The sequence below is a fragment of the Eptatretus burgeri genome, chromosome 7 (assembly GCF_056783735.1).
Source record: "Eptatretus burgeri isolate ZD-2024b chromosome 7, Ebu_testis_v1, whole genome shotgun sequence".
Lineage (NCBI taxonomy): Eukaryota > Metazoa > Chordata > Myxini > Myxiniformes > Myxinidae > Eptatretus > Eptatretus burgeri.
The window spans coordinates 56746119-56765093 of NC_140967.1; the positions used below are offsets into that span (position 1 = coordinate 56746119).

Consider the following 18975-nt stretch of genomic DNA (forward strand, 5'->3'; position numbering starts at 1 on the left):
TGGCCACCTATCCTGAATTTCATTTGATAAAGAGGACATCATGGGTCAGGTGCCCGATCGAAGCGGGTTTGTATCAAAGCAGGACGGCATACTTTTTTTTCACCATAGAAATTTCATGAAATTTTCACCATCAATGCGACTACTCATGTAGAATGTTTTTGTGATAACTATGATGTCATAGGTCATGTGGTGTGGCAGCCATGTTAGAAACAAGGACAAATGTGTCCACGAGCCGCGACCTAAAGGCAATAACAACAACTTCCGATATTTCGTCACGTGCCTTGATGGAGCCAATAGCGAGACCCGTCATGGAGGCTCCTGTTCATGACGAGAAAATCGTGTATTTACGAAATTACAACACATTAAATGGAATAATCTTTAAATAGTAACGAGAACTTTTCGAAACTTTAAAGCAAATGCCCGAATATATTTAAAAGTTGATGATAGATGCTCTCAAAAGGCACCCTCAATGCGAGGATGTGTACAGGTGTTTAGTATTTAAGGAGTTCTGGATCCTGTATATAAAAGCCGAGTCCTAAATATTTTGTCTTCACCAGAAAAAGAACAAGAAGAAGAAGAAGAACAACGCGGAGCTCTCCTAGAGTCAGCGTTCGCTACGCGAGACACGGCTAAAAAGGAAAAACTTTGGACTTCTGTATCACTGAAACTGCTCCATGGAAAAAATTGAAACTGGCGCATGTGAAGTATTCCCCATGGGAAATAAGTGTGATTTTTTTGATGATGTCATATGTGGCTTCATTATGACGTCATAATTTCAGATGCCAAACGTTATATCCGATCAGTATGAAAATTTTTGAGGGTCATCTGGGGCTAAATTTTAATTGGCAAAAAAATTGATGATGTCATCAGTCACGTGGTTCGGCAGCCATATTCTTTTTAACATAAAACCTTCAAAAATCTTCTTCTCTGTAACGGCTGAACAGATCGAGGCAAAACTTTACAGGTATGATTGCCTTTCTATGAGGAACATAAGGTTATCCACCTATGACGTCAGAGGTCACATGGTTTGGCAACTATGGGTTTTTTTTGAAAAATGAACATTTTAAAATCTTATTCCGCAGAATGGCTTGACAGATTGAGGGGAAACTTCACTTACATGTTCCCCAAGCCTTGGGGATACCAGGGTGTTCACGAATAATTAAAAGGTCACATGGTTTGGCAGCCATATTGTTTTGAACGAAATTCTTAAAAAAAAAATCTTCCTCTTGAACCGCTTAATCAATCAAGGTGAAACGTCACAATTATGATCTAGTAGACATGTGGAATAAATTTTTTAAATTTCAATGTGATTGGATGCACGGTTTGGCAGCCAGATTTATTTAATATTTTAAATCTGGGTTCAGGGATTCTAATCAAACTTGGTGCAAGTATGTATGATGATGTAATAACATGGGCAGAGGCATACTGGCGATGTCGGGACATCGAAGGTTGTCGTTCTAGTTGTTAATGCTTTACATTGACAGGCTGGTTCAAAATTTATGTCAACATGATATACTTTCTAGCTTAAATTATGTATACAATAATTGTCTTTCATAATAATACACTTCCTCTCCTCAAAAAGGAAATCCACTGCAGCCACTTTCACAACAAACACAATGCTCTTTTCACAAAGAAACCACAATGAAGTGTTCGCACACTCCACCTGGTGGTTGAGAATTATAGTGCAGTATATCGTCAGATGAACAAATAAATTAAAGAGCAACTCTTACACCCTTTAGTCAGACAATCATGGAACAAGCCACGACCTGATGATCTCTTTCATTCTTAGTTTTGAGCAGCCCTGAATACTGACAATAATGTTTAAGATTCAAGTATTAGAATAGGAAATGTGTGACTGATCCTTCCTATCTTTGTTGTAGTTTGCCTTGCTGGTTAGTCTTGTACAATGTTAACACATTGGTTTATACCTGGTGACAGGTGACTGCCTGCTGCAAGCCGACTGCTTTTTCTTTAAGACGATACTCAATCGATTCCAGCTCTTCTGAAATTTCTGAAATTCTGTTTTCAAATTCCTCTTCAAAGCTCAAAGCTTGTTCTGCTTCTTTTTCTTTTTCATGAACCTACAAGACAAATTAAAAGAAGGTCATCTTTTAAAGCCAAGCCATTACATTCATTTCAGAGAGGAAAACAATATGGCCACTATGGTATACCAATATGATATACTTGGCCTTGTTGTCAAAAGCAAACTCACATGATGTGGAAACAAACTAAAAACTCATGAAGTATGCTGCTGCTGACGTTTACAATGACTTCGAACACACTTTTGTATTCAAATATATAAGCTTGTGGCAGAATAATATTATATATAAGCTTGTGGCAAATATAACTGATGTTGGGAAAACAAGCGGACACGAACAAGCAGATTGGTGCATTGATGGGAAAGGGGTAGAGGGAGAGAGAGAGGGTAAGAGATCTTCAGAATACCTTCTGCTTATGATGGAACACAAAACACACTGAGGCACACTCAAAATAATACCTAGATCCTCTGAAGAAGAAGAAGAAGAAGAAGTTTATTACACCAAAATAAATACAACTCCTTAATGAAAATCACACCTCCAAATTAGAAAAATAATACTTTTAGGTAAATGATGTCATCAGCGGATGAAATGGAAATTTAACATGCACAATAATTTGAGAATCTAACAAGCTTTCAAACTGATATTTACATTTTTACTTTTCAACCTGTGTTATCACAGAGGCAATGATGATGTCACATCTTAACACAGTATATTTCCATTTTTAAGGTATTGGTGATAACAGACACAAAATCAAATTGTTGTACTCAGAAATGTCAAATATAATCCACTGCTCAACACATCACGATAATGAGCCTCTACAGAGATCCTTTAATTAAATTCTGCACCAGACTGGGAAATCAAATGGAGATAAAAACAGATGTTTGTGAATCGTGCTATCTTACATGACGATTAATAAATTTTGGATGTCTGGACGTCACAACATGGCCGATCACCAGATCCCTAATTGAGGGGGCTCCTCCCAAACTTCATCCGAAAGCCCTTGTGGACTTTTGCCTAACATTACGGAGCTTGAAAGGATTATCGACAGTTATGTGCAAGAGTACCACGTCGATGGGCGGCTAAATGACATACCGAATCACGCCGACCCCAAGGGGCTTCCTCCTCCCATATTGAAGGAAAAGTGGCCGTCAGACAGTTTTGTCAGGGTTGCTAATGCCGTGAGAAAGGTCTGTGACACCCCTGGGATACAGTAATACCAAACTTTAATTAATATGGCTGCGTGAACTCCGCTCCCTCCGATGGTCATGCCGCATTCGATTGAGCAGAGTGAAATGTCCGCACGAACTTCGTGTTCCATGGTGGGTGAATGGGATGACTTTGGGCAGAGCAATATGGCTGTGCAAACCCTGCTCCCTACGGCGGATGAACGAGACGACCCTGGTCATAGCAACATAGCCGTGCATACTCAGCTCCCTTCGACGGAAGAGTGGGATTGCCATGGAAAGACCAACATGGAAAGACCAACGTGCCATGGAAAGACCACAGCCAATGAAGTGGCTGCGCGAACCCCCCTCCCCTCGATGGATGAGTGGGTCAGCCTTCAACAAAGATGAAAAAAACATTTGCTGATAGACAGCCAAATCCTCTAAGCTCGCAGAAGGTGTATTGGAACAAGGTGGCTCCTTGGACGTGCCTTTGTCCAATTATTACATGAAAGTGTACAGTAGCGGCAGGATTATGTGACGCAGAGCCCAATAAAAAAACTTAGCCATTGTACGTGGTGTCGGCGTAGGCGATGACAACGATGGGCAGCCGGCAGCCACTGGCAGTGCCATTGAAGCCAGTGTTGATATCGACGGGGACTCAGTGGCCACAGACAGTGCTGCTTTTTCAAGCGATGACAGTGACGTGTTTGGTGGCCACCGAGATGGCCCTCTCAGCTATTACTCCTCTATGCTCCAAATGTAAGCTCACCAACACGAGGAAACGTTCTATTCAGTGCCGGTTATGTAATTTTTATGACAATAATTCGTGTGTTAAATTGTCTGAGCGTCAGGCAGTGGTGCTAATATCCAATTGGTCATGCCCTGCCTGCCTTGGGATTGCACCAAAGTCTATCCCGGCCCAACCAATGGACTTTTCCACCTACTTATTGAGATGTCGTAATAATTTTAGGGTATGCCGTAAAGTACCCAAGGGTGCTCATATCCCTGTCACCGATGCTCTTGGCAAACTACTCCGTGATTATGTCCTCGAGAACCAGGCCCCGTTTACCTGGTATCGCCTCCGTGTATTTTGACACTTTGGCCTTTGGGTGCCCGATAAAGAAGCTCCAGACTCCCCTGATGTCTCATTGACTTCTAAAGTCAAGCGTCAGGTGGCTGATTTTTTGGGCAATGGACATCTTGCCACTGCTTCCAGTCATCTTTTCTGGCAACTCCACAAATAAGCCTCATAAAACCAACAACTCTCAATGCATCAACCGAAGGGTGAAAGCCAAATTTGCCGATATGGATATCAAGGGGGCCATCAGAGAGTTGGCATCTTGTGAGGGGCATGTCCCACAATCAGCCGAAACAACCGAAGCCCTCAAAGCCAAACACCCAGCTTCCCAGTCAGACCTCAACCTACCAGCCGCACCCGACGGGTGAATTAGCCACTGCGGTGGTTCTCTCTGAGCATTCCATCCAAATCGTGGTGAACCTTTTTCCATCTGCATCGGCTGCGGCCTTGATGGGCTCAGACCAGGACATCTTCAGGCTCTTTTGGGCAAGGAATCTGCTGATGCGGGGGACTGCTTACTCTCTTCTCTTGTTCTGTTTATTAACATTGTTCTGTGGGGAGAGGTTTCCGAAGCCATGGTGTTTCGCTCTGCCCAAGCTCCTGTACAAGCACCTCCCTCCCATCTGAATGGTGCACAGTTAGGAGCTTTTGACCACACCATTTGCGAAACTGTTAGTAAAATCTCTATTGTTGCTTTTAACGATTCTGCTTGGATGCAAGCTACACTCCCAGGTAAGCAGGGACGTCTGGATTTCAGAAGGTCTCCCTGGTATCGCTATTGATATCGCTCTCCCTGGCTTTATCTCCTCATTGCTAGCAGTCCACCCCATAGTCAATGCTGTTCTGTCCCGCGTAAGCAATTTGGCACAAACGGGGGAGTTGACAGCAGTGGTGTCATGGAGTTCAGCCCATATCAGTGTTTGCGAACCCGAAGGCCTGTCCCGGCTTAGCCAAAAAAGCATGGGTCGTTGAGGCAGCAGGAGTGTCTTTTGTCAGCCTGTTGAACAGTGTGGATCAGGTCATCAGAGCCCATCTTTTGGCCGCAGCCACGAAAGAAAGTGGGATGTGGCTTCACGCAGTCCCTGTTCCCTCTTTGGGACCACAGCTTGACCCTGACTCTTTACGGGTTGCGGTTGCAATTCGAGTTGGAGCATCAGTCTGTGAGTGGCATAAATGTCGATGCGGCAGTATGATGGATACACTTGGACACCATGGTCTGCCATGCCATTCCAGTGCCGGTCGATCTTTCAGACATTCGACCTGAAACGACTTGGTCAAACGTGCCCTTTATGGGGGCAGGGATACTATCTGTCCTGGAACCCCTTGGTGTAGATCTTGGCGAAAATACCCACCCAGATGGCTTGATCATTGTCCCATACAAGAATGGGAAAAGCCTAACCTGGGATTGCACTTGTGTTGACACTTTCACCAAATCACACGTTTACAAAACAGCCTCAATGGCTGGAGTAGCAGCCACTGATGCGGAAGTTCTGAAACGTAATAAATACGCCGGTCTCAGCCAAACTTATTTATTCAAACCAATTGCCGTCGAAACAATGGGAGTGTATGGCCGATCTACGACCAACATTATTAGTGATATCGGTATAAGGCTCGTTGGATCCACTGGCGATATAAGGTAACTGGTCTGGTTCAAGTAGCGACTGAGCTTGGCCATCCAGCAGGGAAACACCATTCGCATTCTGGCTGCGGCATGGGAAGAACAAAATCCCACATTAACACCATTTTAAAGTTTGTATTTTTATCGGGGTGTGGGGGTTTTACTCATTCATTTTGTTGTTTTTTTAATCTTTTTTAAATCTTCCATTTACTTGGTTGGAGTTTAATAAAAATTTAAAAATATATTATTTATCCATATTTAAACCTCTTTAAACCTTTTAAAAAAAAATAACTATTACATGCCCGTATGTGCCTGTATGTGTGTGGCCGTACGTGCATGTCCGTACGTGCAAAAAAAAAAATTAAAAAACTTTCAACCACATGCCAGAAACAACAACCACACAGGTCGTTCCTTCGCTCTCGCATGCCCGTACGTACAAACCAAAAAAAAAAAAAAAAATAACTTTCAAACAAACACACAGGCCGTTCCTTCACTCTCGTAAACGACGACTGGATTGGGGCATTGTGTTTATCTATAAATGCGCATAAGAAATCGAGAAATTATTATAATATAGTAAGTCATCACTATCCGGAAGTGGTGCGTGCCCGTACGGAATGTGCACATGCATTCCATGAATTTTTGCTTTCATTGAAGTAACAACTAAGCCTGGTGTTGGCTTCGTGGTTAGGGTGATGGCTTGGGATCCTAGGGTCCTGAGTTCAAGCCCCGTTGGCCGCTGAATTTACACCAGGAGGTTGACTCAGCCTGTCATCCTTCCGAGGTCGGCGAAATGAGTACCAGTGTCCTTGTCCCGGTGTATGCCCTGGTTAGAATAGGTGTACCATATCCCTGTGTGTCGTAAGAGGCGACCAGGGTTGGTGTCAGGAAGGGCATCCGGCCATAAAACATTTTCTCAAGAAAAGCTAACTCCTGCTCTGCAGGGAAAAATGGCTGTAAAAACAGCTGTATTGAAGTAACAACTGCTGTGATACTTACACACACGGAGTTAATTAAAATCCAAATTAAAATCAAGTTTACCTCCCCGTCTTTGCTAGCCATGACATTCACTGCCATTGACCATTGCCACTCCTACGCCACAGTAACTATGGCACCCTTTCCCCATCGGCCATGCCTACGCAGCAACATGTCTTCTTGTCATTGGTTTGGTAAATAAATGGCCATAACTTGGGAACCTCTTGTCCGATTAATATCAAACCTTGAAAAGGTACATACTCAGGTCCCCAGGAATATACCTGGCAAGTTTCAATTAGATCGGACTAGTGGTTGTCGAGAAACAGCGGTCACAGACACACACACCACACACACACACACACACACACACACACACACACACACACACACACACACACACACACACACACACACACACACACACACACACACACACACACACACACACACACACACATTGCTGGAATTATAGATAGATAATAATAATTAATTCTTCTGCAAAATTTTTCATTAAAATTAAGTTATTTTGGGTACCGAATTAAAGTGTAGATTGCCAATATTTATTCCAGTAATTAATCAAATACATGTTCTTTGTTAAAACAATAACCTCTCCTCAGACATGAAGCATGTGCACATGCAACACAAGCATCGTACTGGATGGCTAATGCATGTGCGCAAGGAGCCAACTTGCCTGATGTCCAAAAGCCTGCAGAGCGTAGCTGACATCAGCCAATGCCTGAACTGTCTCCTCTGGTACGGCAATACCCAACCTCTGATACTTGGCTTGCTGTTTCTTCGCCAGTTCAGATGTGATGTGGTGGCGCTGGGTCATTCCTCCTCCAATCTCCTGCACCACAACAAACGTATATAACATCAAGGTTTGGGATTGCTGATTTCAACTTCCAGCAATTACATGAGGAATGTCTGGAAATTTCCCAAAAATACCTTTCTGAAAAAATAAAATAAATAGGAAGTTTGGGGATTGCAAAGAAAGTGTTACAGGTCTGCAGATGAGAAATGCTTTGCATAAAAGACCTGTTACAGGCAGTAGCTTAGCGGGTGCAAGCCCAAGAGTTGTAGCATGTCCTACGTAATGTATGGTGACATGTAGGTGAGTCAATGAAGTGTAAATAAATGAATATTGGTGAAGATCTGTAAAATGTTGGAAGATAGTTGCTATGAGAAGAAAATACAGCATTCTAATAATCGAAAGGGGGTATATAATCAATGCCTACCAGATGAATGAACCACACCAATTTAAATGTGGAAAACATTTTGTGCCTAAAGTAAAGCAGGATGCCTTTGTTTGTTATTTTTGAATACAACCCAACCCCCTCGCAAAAACAAACAAATGAATGGTCTTGTTTGTAAGGATGATTTGTTGAAGTTTTCTGTAAAACCTTTCTATTAAAAACAGAAAGTGCTTCATTGAAAACATGCTTCGAGACTGACAGCACCTACCCGGATTCGGCTCAGTTGATCACTGTAGGTACTATTGTCCAGCCCATGCAAAAGGGATGCACTCTCTTGCAGCCATGATTTCACATTGCCAAGTTCACGCTCCACTTCTTCTCGGACCAGAAGCTCTTCTTCCAAGAGTAGTCGCTGGTTTTCCAGGCTTCGACGCAGCCTGCATGCTCAAACATTATATTACAGTTGCTCAGTTAACATCACATACTTTGATATAATCATAAATCAAAAGGAACTTCAACGCAAGATGAGGCCATGAGTCCCATCAAAAGTGCGTAATCCTACCAACACTCGCATATCGCTCTAACCCCATTGCTTCTAAGTACCTCTCCAATTCCAATTTAAATCCATCCACTATCTCTGCTGTCACAGCATTTCCAAGGAGAACACTCCAGATTCCATGCATAAACCACTCTCTTAGTGAAACACCCCTGCCTTAATGTCATCCTAACTCTTCTTTTCTTCACTGTCAAGTTGTAGCTCCTGGTCCTATCACTGTCAATTATGCAGAAAAACTCAACTCTTATTTTGTTTACACCCTTCATTATCTTAAATATCTCAATCAGATCCCCTTGTAATCATCTCCTTTCTAATGTAAAAACTCATGGCTCTTTTAAACATTCCGTCTAGTTAAGTCACACGAGGTCCAGAATCAAGCTCATCACTCTACACTGAACCCTTTCTATGGCAGCTATATCCTTTCTCAGACGTGGTGAACAAAACTGAACACAATATTCCAGAAGAGGCCTCACTAAGTTCCGAAACAATGTAAACACCACCTCTTTTGATTTGTAATTTATCCAATGAAGAATACAACCTAAAACCCGATTAGCTTTTCCTATAGTTGCCTGGCACTGAGCTCTCTGCTTGCCCCCCTCCCATATCTATTACCACTCTACTTCCCCCCACCCCCCCCCCAACTCCCATATCAATTACCACCCCCAGATGGTTCTCCCATGTCACACACTCCAAGACTGCCCCTTGCATAATGTTATCTCTATTTTCATTATTCCTACCCATCCCCAGCACCTTACATTTCCTTATGATAAATTGCATCCGCCAATCTTCAGCCAATGAAAGTATCGACACTTTCCTGAATCAAATCTCTGTCGTACAGAAACCCACCAGTCACGAACCCATATCCATTCACAAATGTCTCTCTCATTCCATAATTCATGTATTTGATACAAAGACAGGTGTTTGAAGTGAGAATGCATATATATTGGAATCTTTTGACCATCTGTCGTTATGTGTCTGCAAATTATATTACACAGAGCATTCCAGATAAAAATTAATGACTTGTATTTTGAATTATTTTCACAAAAATGTTCATACATTTAAGCGATAAAACATCAGAATTTTGTTCTACGTGTGATTTTTGTTCTACTTATGTTCCTAATTTTTGTTCGTTTTTCTCTTTCCACATGATGGTGAAGAAATTGCAACAACTTACCATCAAATCAGCATTTTTAAAATGCAGCGTGATTTGAAGAGACACTCAATAGTGGCCGTCTCCAGCAGGAATACGGCAGAAATACCAGTAAGTCAGCAACAACCAATTTTTCGCAAACATATAATTAATCGTGATGCAATTGAATATGGATTGCCATTTCCACCGAGTATGCCTCGGGCCGAAAACATTGCATGCTGAGGAGGTAATTGCAGTTCTTGTAGCTTTCCCAACATCTCCAGAAAAGGCATCTGAAAGAACTGGCTTATTAAAGAACTAGAAAAGGAACTCAGCCAAGACCTCACATGATTAAAAAAAAAAACTCAAGGATTACATTGTTAAATAATGTTCAGGCCATTTCTGATGAAAAGTGTAACAAAACGGGCTGACTTTCCATGACACTTAATAAGAGTTTACAACCTTTAGAATCATGTGACAGCATACAAAGATATGTTCCTTATTAATGATACAAACCTGCAGCCCTGTTCTTCATTATTGCCCATTTTCATTTAAATACTTTTACATTTGTACGAATTATTAAATAAATGTATATTTTTTTTTATCTGGAACCCCCTGTCTATTTAGACCGGTTTTAAATGCGTACAGTAGGCTCAAATAAAATTTTGCATGATCCTCTACCCCAACATACGTCTCATAGTTGGCTTGCATAACCTGGAGGTTTTGAGCCACGGGATGTTCCTCTGTTGCTTCGCCCAAAATAGGGCCTCGGCCTTGCAGCAACATAACTTGCTGCAGCAGTACGGCTATACCGGCCTGCTCCTGCTCCATTTCCCGCCCAATGGTCTGAGCTTGCGCACGCAATGCCTTCAACTCCATCTGAGAGGCTGCCTCTGCTGGCCGTTCTGGTATTCGCATCTGGAGGTCTTTCAGCCCTTCTGATACTTGCTGTACCTGAAGAAATGAAAACATGTAGATTGCACATGTTATTAGACAAAGGAACAATGAAACCTGAAAAGTATCCCCAACTGAATCTAAAGGATTTGGTGAAATTTCCTTCTCATTACTTGTCAGAAGCTTGTAGCCCTGACAGAGGTAGCACACTTTCTGTTGAGCTATGTACTTTGGGTTTGATTCTCGGCTCGACTATAACGTGTCAGATTTGTGTTACACATGCAGAGCATTGCATCATTGAGTGGTGGATGTTAGGCTAAGGACACATTCGTTAGCATTAGTTGGTGAATGTTATAGATGGTGTCTTTCAATGACACGATGGTGACTTATCACCATGCATCCTGGACAAAGTACAGAAATTTCTGCAATGACTAAAGAGGGAACCATCAGCTGCATGGCGGAGCTCCTTAGTAATGATACAAACCTGCAGCCATATGCTACATATGAGAGAAAACAGAAAGGATTGTGAGTAATTCCAGCTTACATAGCCATACCAATGGCAGGCTTTGCCTGTGCAAGCTACAAATCTAACTGGCTGGGGTTGGTAGCATTTGGTTTTATCCTCTGCATTTGGGTTATGGGTAAAAGTCAATGGCAATGAAAGTAGAAAAAGTAGGTGGTACACAGATAAACTACACCCTTGGAAAATCAACTTTAGCCAAAATAATTTCTGGGAATGAGGATGATTTCCACTTAACACCAGCATGCACATTTTCACAGATTCATTCAATTTGAGCACTGAAAGACAGACTCGGTGGTGTTATGGTTAGAGCATCCGCTCTTGAGTCTGGGAGGTCGGTGGTTCAAACCCGGGTCGAGATCATAACAAAGACTCTTAAAATGGTATGTGCTGCTTCCTTGTTTGATGCTCAGCATTTAAAAAGGAGAGTACAGACAAACAAACATAAGTTGGTAATAATAGTGCAGGCTTTGAGGTCAGGTCAAGCCAGGCCAGATCAGATCTGTGACTTAGTACAGGTACCATGTAAACCTGAACTAACCTGTTTCATGGTCAGGTTGTCAGTGATGAAACGGTCTCCCCCACCAGGTTTCCTGGTGAGAAGGGTGTATGATATGGACACCCAGCAGGATTAAAAACAAAACCTGTCAAAGGGCGGAGGAGCTCCTTGTGAGCCAACGGCCATCCATACCTGGTACCCAACTGGGTGTGCAGACATCCTCTTGCAGTTGGGTTACCTTTTTCTAGGAGGTTTCTAGGGCAATATTTACTTCAGTCTGCCTGATGTACATCCATGGAACAACCTCAGTTTAACACTTAAACAAGTAAACCAAACAGAACCTTGCTATCCAGTGTGGTCTCAATGGCCTAATTTGGTCATTTTGGACAGTAAATAGCAGTACAAACACACATATAAAGTGAACATCATGGTACAGTATTGTTATACCTTATCAGTAAGCTGTTTCCATTTTTCCACAGCACTCTGCAGACTGCCCTCCTGCTCCCGTGCTGAGCTGTGTAGACGAGACCAACGCTGCCACACAGCCATCATTGCTTTGCTCATGGAAGCCTTGCTTGTGGGACTGGCACAGCCCTCAGCCTTGTGTGCCACCTCCTCCAGACTGGCTAGCTCTGCCCGGAGTGCTGTCACCGTCACCAAAAGGGCCTATCAGAACAAAAGCAGATTTATCTGTCATCAAACAAAACATACTTCAGTTTGACATTTTAACAAATGCTGGCTTTGTTGCCAATGTTAATATTTTGGCGTAGAACCATTCGTTTTTGCATCTCAAAAAGTGTTGCGATCACTACGGTTGATTTTCCAAGTGATAAACATTCATCATGAAAGGCAGAATGGATGTCCGTAACCCTTAAAAGCATTCAAAAATGCCTTTAAGCTTGTGAGGAATTTGTACCTCCACCAATGAAGGCGGATTGAAGTTATGTATTCACCCCTGTTTGTTTGTTTGTGAGCACGATATTTCAAAAAGTTGTGGACGGATTCGGATGACACTTGGGGGACAAGTTGGGTTTGTGACAAGGACGAACTGATTAGATGTTAGTGAAGATCAGGCCTATCATTGGGATACAAAACGTAAACTGGTCAGCTTGGTGGAGCCGTCCTAGTCTTTGGTTTATGTTTCAGTTTAAAACAAGTACTTCTTCTTCTTCTTATTCTTCTTGTGTTGGTTCACTTTTCATCGCCACTGCAAAACACAGGCCCTGGCACAGGAGTCGAGACCTTCAGATTGTCTGGTCTGCATGGCTCCAGTAAGAGAGGGTAATCTAGGAGGTGTTCCATTGTTTGAGGAGTCTCTCCACAATCAAAATCAAGAGAAACCAAGTACTCCTGATTGATAAAAGTGCAATAGTGGTTCGATTGAATGTAATAATGTAAAAGTAATTCGGAAGTGCCTCTCGGTGCACCAATTATTATTGCTCGAAGCAAGAGAGCAGTCGTTGGGGGGCAAGAAAAATAGCAGCCTTGATTAAGTGAGATGAACATTTTATTTTTCGAAATTCCTCACAAACTTGTGGGACAGGATTCTGATTATATCTATCATGAAAAACGGCGTACACTGAGCAAATTTAAGAGGGTTTTGGCAGTATAGCTGTAAACACAATCATGATACCAGGGCATGCAACATCACAGCCATTAATGGATTGAAAACGTATGTCATGAAGGAGCAGCAGAAAGAAATTCTTGTTGAAGAACCATCCATTCGTTTTGGGAGCATGAAAGCAACACTACACCAGCATCCAGGTTTCTGTAAAGTCTGCAAAAGTATGTTTCCTCAAACTACCATCGTATTTGATTTAAAAAAAAAGAAATAGCCCTGTGGGGGACTGGCGGATATTTTCCCACCAGGCGGGGTGAAAATGAGTGTTTAGGTTGAGGGGCAATGCCCCTCCCCTCTTTCATGAAGTTGTAAGGTAAGGGGGAGCACAGCTTAAGTTAATGGCATGGTCCATATGTTTCATGAAGAGTTTGGTCTACATCTGGCTGTTAATTTCTGAGAATTTTAAATAAATTCCCTGAATCTGAGGCAAAACCCTGCTAGTGTTCGTGAAAGCCCAAGGTCTGAAATGGGCATTTACACAAAATCCTTGTAATTGATGATCTCGATGTGTGCCCCTCCATGGTGAAGACAATCATTGATCCTGACTCCAAAGTTCTGTCCAACTTTCCCATAGCTGTCATGTGGCACTGCCTGGAGGTAGTCTGATACCTCCTGCTTCAGATCATCCAGTGTGGCAGGGCAGTTGGTGTAGACAAAGCACTTGGCAGCACCCCAGAACCAGTAGTCCAGAGGGTTCAAATCTGGGCTATGGGGTGTTCAGTCATGAGCAGTACCCAGGGCAATGAGGTGGTTTCTGAAGATCTGCCACAGGAAAGTGATGGAGTCACCAGCTGTATGCAGGGGTGCACCATCCTGCATAAACCAGGTCGTGCTAAGCTTGTTTGGGTTGACCTTTTTGGCGAGATCATTATGGAACTTCTGGAGCATGGCCCGGTAGCGCTCACCGTTTATTGTCACCATCCTGGTTTTGTCATTCTCAAACCTGGCCCTAGCTTTCCCCATCTTGCATTGAAGGCGGAGAAGCATGTGACCTTTGGCCCTTTCAGGTACCTCTCAGTGATCTCAGGTGGTTCTGCCTCCCAGAAAATGTTGTTTGGTTGGTGATGGCACCGTTCAAGTGGAAATGGGCTTCATCACTGAATCAGATCAGGTTGATCCCGTTTGGGTACTGCTCCATCCTGTCACTGAGCCAATTGCACATATCAAGGCCCCTTCTCATGTCATCTTGACTCAGTTTATGCCTAATCTAGATGATGTATGGAAAAAGCTTCAGTTCCTAAATGAGGACACACCAGACTGATGTTGGTTTGATGCCGAGCTCCTGGGAGCATCGGTGGTGGGACTTCTTGGGACTGTCCACTGCAGAATCCTACACGGCATCGATGTTGGCCGGCTCTTGGTTACTGATGCTGGCCTGCCACTGTTGCCCTTGCTCTGGTTGTGTGCTGTACCCTTGTGCTCAAAATGTTTCACAGTACATTGAATGGCACAACTTGTGGGTCCATCACATGTTCTGAGGTCGTATTCCCAGCAGAACCTCCGGCGGGTGTCTACATATGATTTAGTCTCATACCACAGAGCCACCACTTTTGACTTCTGTTTCACTGTCAATGGCGTAGTTAAGCTCTGGAGTTATAAATCCCAGGGAACAAATACCACGATAACACCACCAAACCCTGAAAAGGAAAATGCTATAGGTCAAAAAACAAAGAAATGGCAGGAAGTCAAAGTTGTATCAATCTTTTTGAAACACTCTGTAGTTTGTGAGGAAAAATATGTTTCAGTGAATATGTCGAATTATGGGAGGGAGGCCGTGGCCTCCTTTCCAGGAGAGATATGGCCATGGGGAGCACATCTTTCGGTTAGGGCATGGTCACGATGCCGCATGACCAGAACACAACCCCATGAGATCTTGCTGTCCTGATGCATCGTAGGAAATTTGTTCCATATGGGTTGGGTAGTTTGTGAGGAAAAGATGTTTTCGTCAAATGTTAACAGACGTACATAAGTACATATGGACGGATATACGGCCAGACATCGGGACCCAATCCATGAGGATATTTCAGAGAAATAACCAAATAAAATAATTGCTAAGGTGTGCGCAGTGCTGCCTTTTCACAAGTAACATTTTCGTGCCTGTTACAAGTTGTCCTGATGACATCGAAAGTCAACTACAAAGTGCAAACTGCTGACAAATGTAGAGTGCATGAGGCAGGGAAATTCTCTACTCTGGCCATGAAGGTCATTAGTTAGCCAAATGGGTTTTTGCAGAAATCCCCATCGTGACATGGTAACTACCCTCACAAAAATTTGTTTCCATAATCTTTCGCTCAAAATCATAATTACAGCTGCCTTCCACTAGATTTAAAGCCACAACTTCTGGAATGCCAGTTAAGTGTCCTGACCATCATACTCCTTTGCTTTCTAGTTACACCAGGCACAGCCATGGGAATGCATTTTTGTTCGTCCTCAAGTTTTCTTCTGTTTTTTTTCCTTTCCTTCATCTTCTCATTCTTAACTGCATTAGCTTTGGTGACAGGTCCTTGATGAAATGTTGTGAGTTCCAACCATGGCTTCATATGGCCCGTCTGTTCTTGTTTGTTTGAGCTAATTTGAAAACAAGATAGTTTTTAAGGTGAATACTTCAATTCTGGTAACATCTCATTGGACCTTAACAAAGATCACAAAGATATTCGGTATCAGTGAATCCTAAACAAAAGTTGTCAATCGATGATCGCAGATGGATATGAACTTAGGTGAAAAAGATTTTTCTTTGTAATGGAAAAATTTATGCTTACTTTATGCAAGATGATAACAATAAAGATCGTTGCCACGATAACCGAATGGCAACAATGTGTCAAACTTTATGTTTCCATACTCCCATTAACATTTGATGACACTCAAACATCTCGTGCCAGCCAATCAGCGACACTAAGGTAACACCTGTCTGCCTTTACAGAACTTACTGGGAAGTTCAGTGATGTTGCATTTGCTGCTGAATGGCTGTTATGAGCTATGGGGGGAGGGAGGGAGTAGGAGTAATGTCACAGTATCGCAGGGTAGATCTGTCTGTGTGTGTTTCTTCTACTGTATATCTTCGAAGGCTCATAGGCCACAGCTAACAACATATTGCATATTTGCATACAAGGACATAAATTGAAAAATATGATGATGATCAGACTTAGTGATGTTTCGCTTTTGAAATATGACGTTTGTTTCCCTTTAAACATGGTTATGTTGAATAAATCCCATTCTGCTGGTGTAACTGCATCATCACCATACCTTCTGTTGTTGCAACTTAGTGGTGGCTTCCTGTGCAGTTGAAGGCTTAGAGGAGGAAAATTGAGACAGCTGCGTCTCAGTCGTGTTAAGATGCATGATCACTTTCTGTCGAGCATGCTCGTATTGTTTCCAAACTTCCATGTTACTAAGAAGGGGAAACAGGAACAAAGTAGGTTGCAATAAGAGATAATAATATACACTGTAGAGTTATCTCGAAAGTGTTTCCTTGTGAGATTTTGCACTTTAAATATTTATTTGTATTCTTGTGCATACTGTCTGCTGGACTTTGTGTCCTTCTCCACCAAGAAGGCAGAAAAGTTCTGTCCAGACTCGACCCTAGCTGCTTCGGTGATGGGTGCAGATGACATCATATGTGCCCATGATCTCCTGCTGCTCTCGATTCTCCTCTGTCTGTTCTATTCAGCTTGTTCTCATTTGGCTGCCTGTCATCTGACTGGAACTCAGCAAACATCATTCCTGTCCACAATAACAGTGCAAAACCGATCCTCTCAACTGTAGACTAATCAGCTTGCTTTCAATTCATTAGAAGCAAAGTTAGACAATCCATTATCGTGACTGGTGTCAATTCTTTCTTGATCTCAAACAGCTCGATCTCTGGCAATCAGGTTGGATTCCATCCAGGTTGCTCAATGCTGGACATACTGCTGATTCACTCTCATCAATGGTTGGAGGCCCAAAATCTGAAATAAGAGGTTATCAGGAACGTTTCTTTTGACATATCTCAGTCATTTGACACAGTCTGGCATCCTGCTTAGCTCACCAACTTCTCTGCCTCTGGCATACAAGACAGTCTTCATTCCTGGATTTCTGACATCCTTCACTCATGCTGTCAATGTTTTGCTCTCAATGGAACCTTCTCCTCCTCTCTCCTCGTGGAAGCTGGAAATCACCAAGATAGTGTGTTCGGTCCAGTCTTGTTACTCATCTGCATAAATGAGCTCGCCGATGCTCTGGAAACTCTCTATTCCTGTCTGCATACAACTTCACACTGTGTTATACAGTACCCCCATCCCACTGAGAGGCAGTCAGTAACTGCATCACTGTCTGCTAATATGGAAATTATTCGATGTTGGTCAATTAATGGAACAGTTCTTTCAATCCTGGAAAAACTCACAGTCTCACACTGTCGCGACAGAAGGATTCTCACACGAACCCACCTATTTCCATGCTCAGCCACTGAAAGGTTCACTTGTTGACTTTCTAGGCCTTACAATCACCCATGACCTCTCCTGGGCCACTCAAGCAGTAAACCTGGTTTCCAAAAACAGGTGCATACTGAGCATCCTCAATAGTTCCAAATTTTTGCTATAAAAAAAAAAATCAAAACTACTCAGTTTATAAGGGCTTTGTGACCAGCTCAATGGAGTACTGCCCTCTGCTATGTGCTGGGGTACCAGCATTCCATATTTCTCCTCCAGATTATCTAGCATCTCAAGCTCTCAATATTATTGCCATCTCCTCTGATGACACCTTAGTACAAGGTCTGCTGTTCTCACATTGCAAGCAGGTCAGCGGACTTCCTCTTTTGTTTTCATACTGCCTCTCCTCTGGTTTAGCTCCCTTTATGGTCTCAGCCCTCGAATCATCCCCAACAACCTCAGGATTTATATGTTCTTCGAGTTACCCACTCCTCGTTAAATTTGCAATGTCCAGGCTGATTGCATACCTCAACTCTTTTGTTCTCATGTCTCCTCTAAGTTGAACTGTGTCCCAGAAGCTGTCTATACTCTTCCCTCAAGAGTATCTGGCGCAGGTGTTGCACTGCCATCTCATGTCATACCCCATCATTACCCACAATCGATATTACCCTCATTAACCAACTACAGATCAGCAAGGGAAACCCATCCTAACTTAACCATCTTACTTGTTGGAGAATAAAATGGTTAAAGTTATCTGCTGTTAAAGGTCACACAGTGCTGACATTTTGATCTTTCCCCTTCATTAAAGCAAAGGAGCTTCATCGGAGCCTTTTAATTACAGGTTCCAGTGTTGGATTATTGTTTGAACTAAATTGGCTCAATATTGACCCTTGGGATGAGTATACTTAACTCTGTTGACTGATCTTTTCACCAAATTTTACCTATACTCTTCAATCGTCAGTGACTCCTTTTTGGCTTGAGAACTGTTTCAACAATATATAGCATTCATCAAATCCGTTTATGGATTATGCTTGAGTCCATTTTCTCCCAACAGTTTTTAAATGCATTCGAGAGTCTAATATACTGTTCACAAAAATTTTAGCTCTCTTGCAATTGCAGCAGGGAAATAAGATATTACAGTTAAAATAACTAGTTCCGGCTTTTACTTTGCAGTCTGTGGAAGATTACATGGTACAACTTGTCAGTTCAACACTTGGAGGAAGTCCACTTCATTCTGAGGAAGGCCAGTGTGCCAGAAATGCATCCATGGACTGACTTCCTTCCAAA

At 42.6% G+C, this 18975-nt stretch overlaps 1 protein-coding gene across 7 annotated transcripts in view; it reads right to left on the reverse strand.

The window, feature by feature from the left end:
- The window catches only part of SYNE1 (spectrin repeat containing nuclear envelope protein 1), a 423352-nt gene that overhangs the window by 159776 nt on the left and 244601 nt on the right, over positions 1-18975 (reverse strand). For all 7 annotated transcript variants that reach the window (XM_085888569.1, XM_085888567.1, XM_085888566.1 and 4 more), the window contains 6 exons: positions 16529-16673; positions 12112-12330; positions 10443-10705; positions 8335-8503; positions 7565-7720; positions 1929-2081 (listed from right to left, as the gene is read on the reverse strand). In XM_085888569.1, coding sequence (XP_085744695.1) covers positions 1929-2081; positions 7565-7720; positions 8335-8503; positions 10443-10705; positions 12112-12330; positions 16529-16673 — 1105 coding nt within the window. The remainder of the gene's footprint in view (positions 1-1928; positions 2082-7564; positions 7721-8334; positions 8504-10442; positions 10706-12111; positions 12331-16528; positions 16674-18975) is intronic.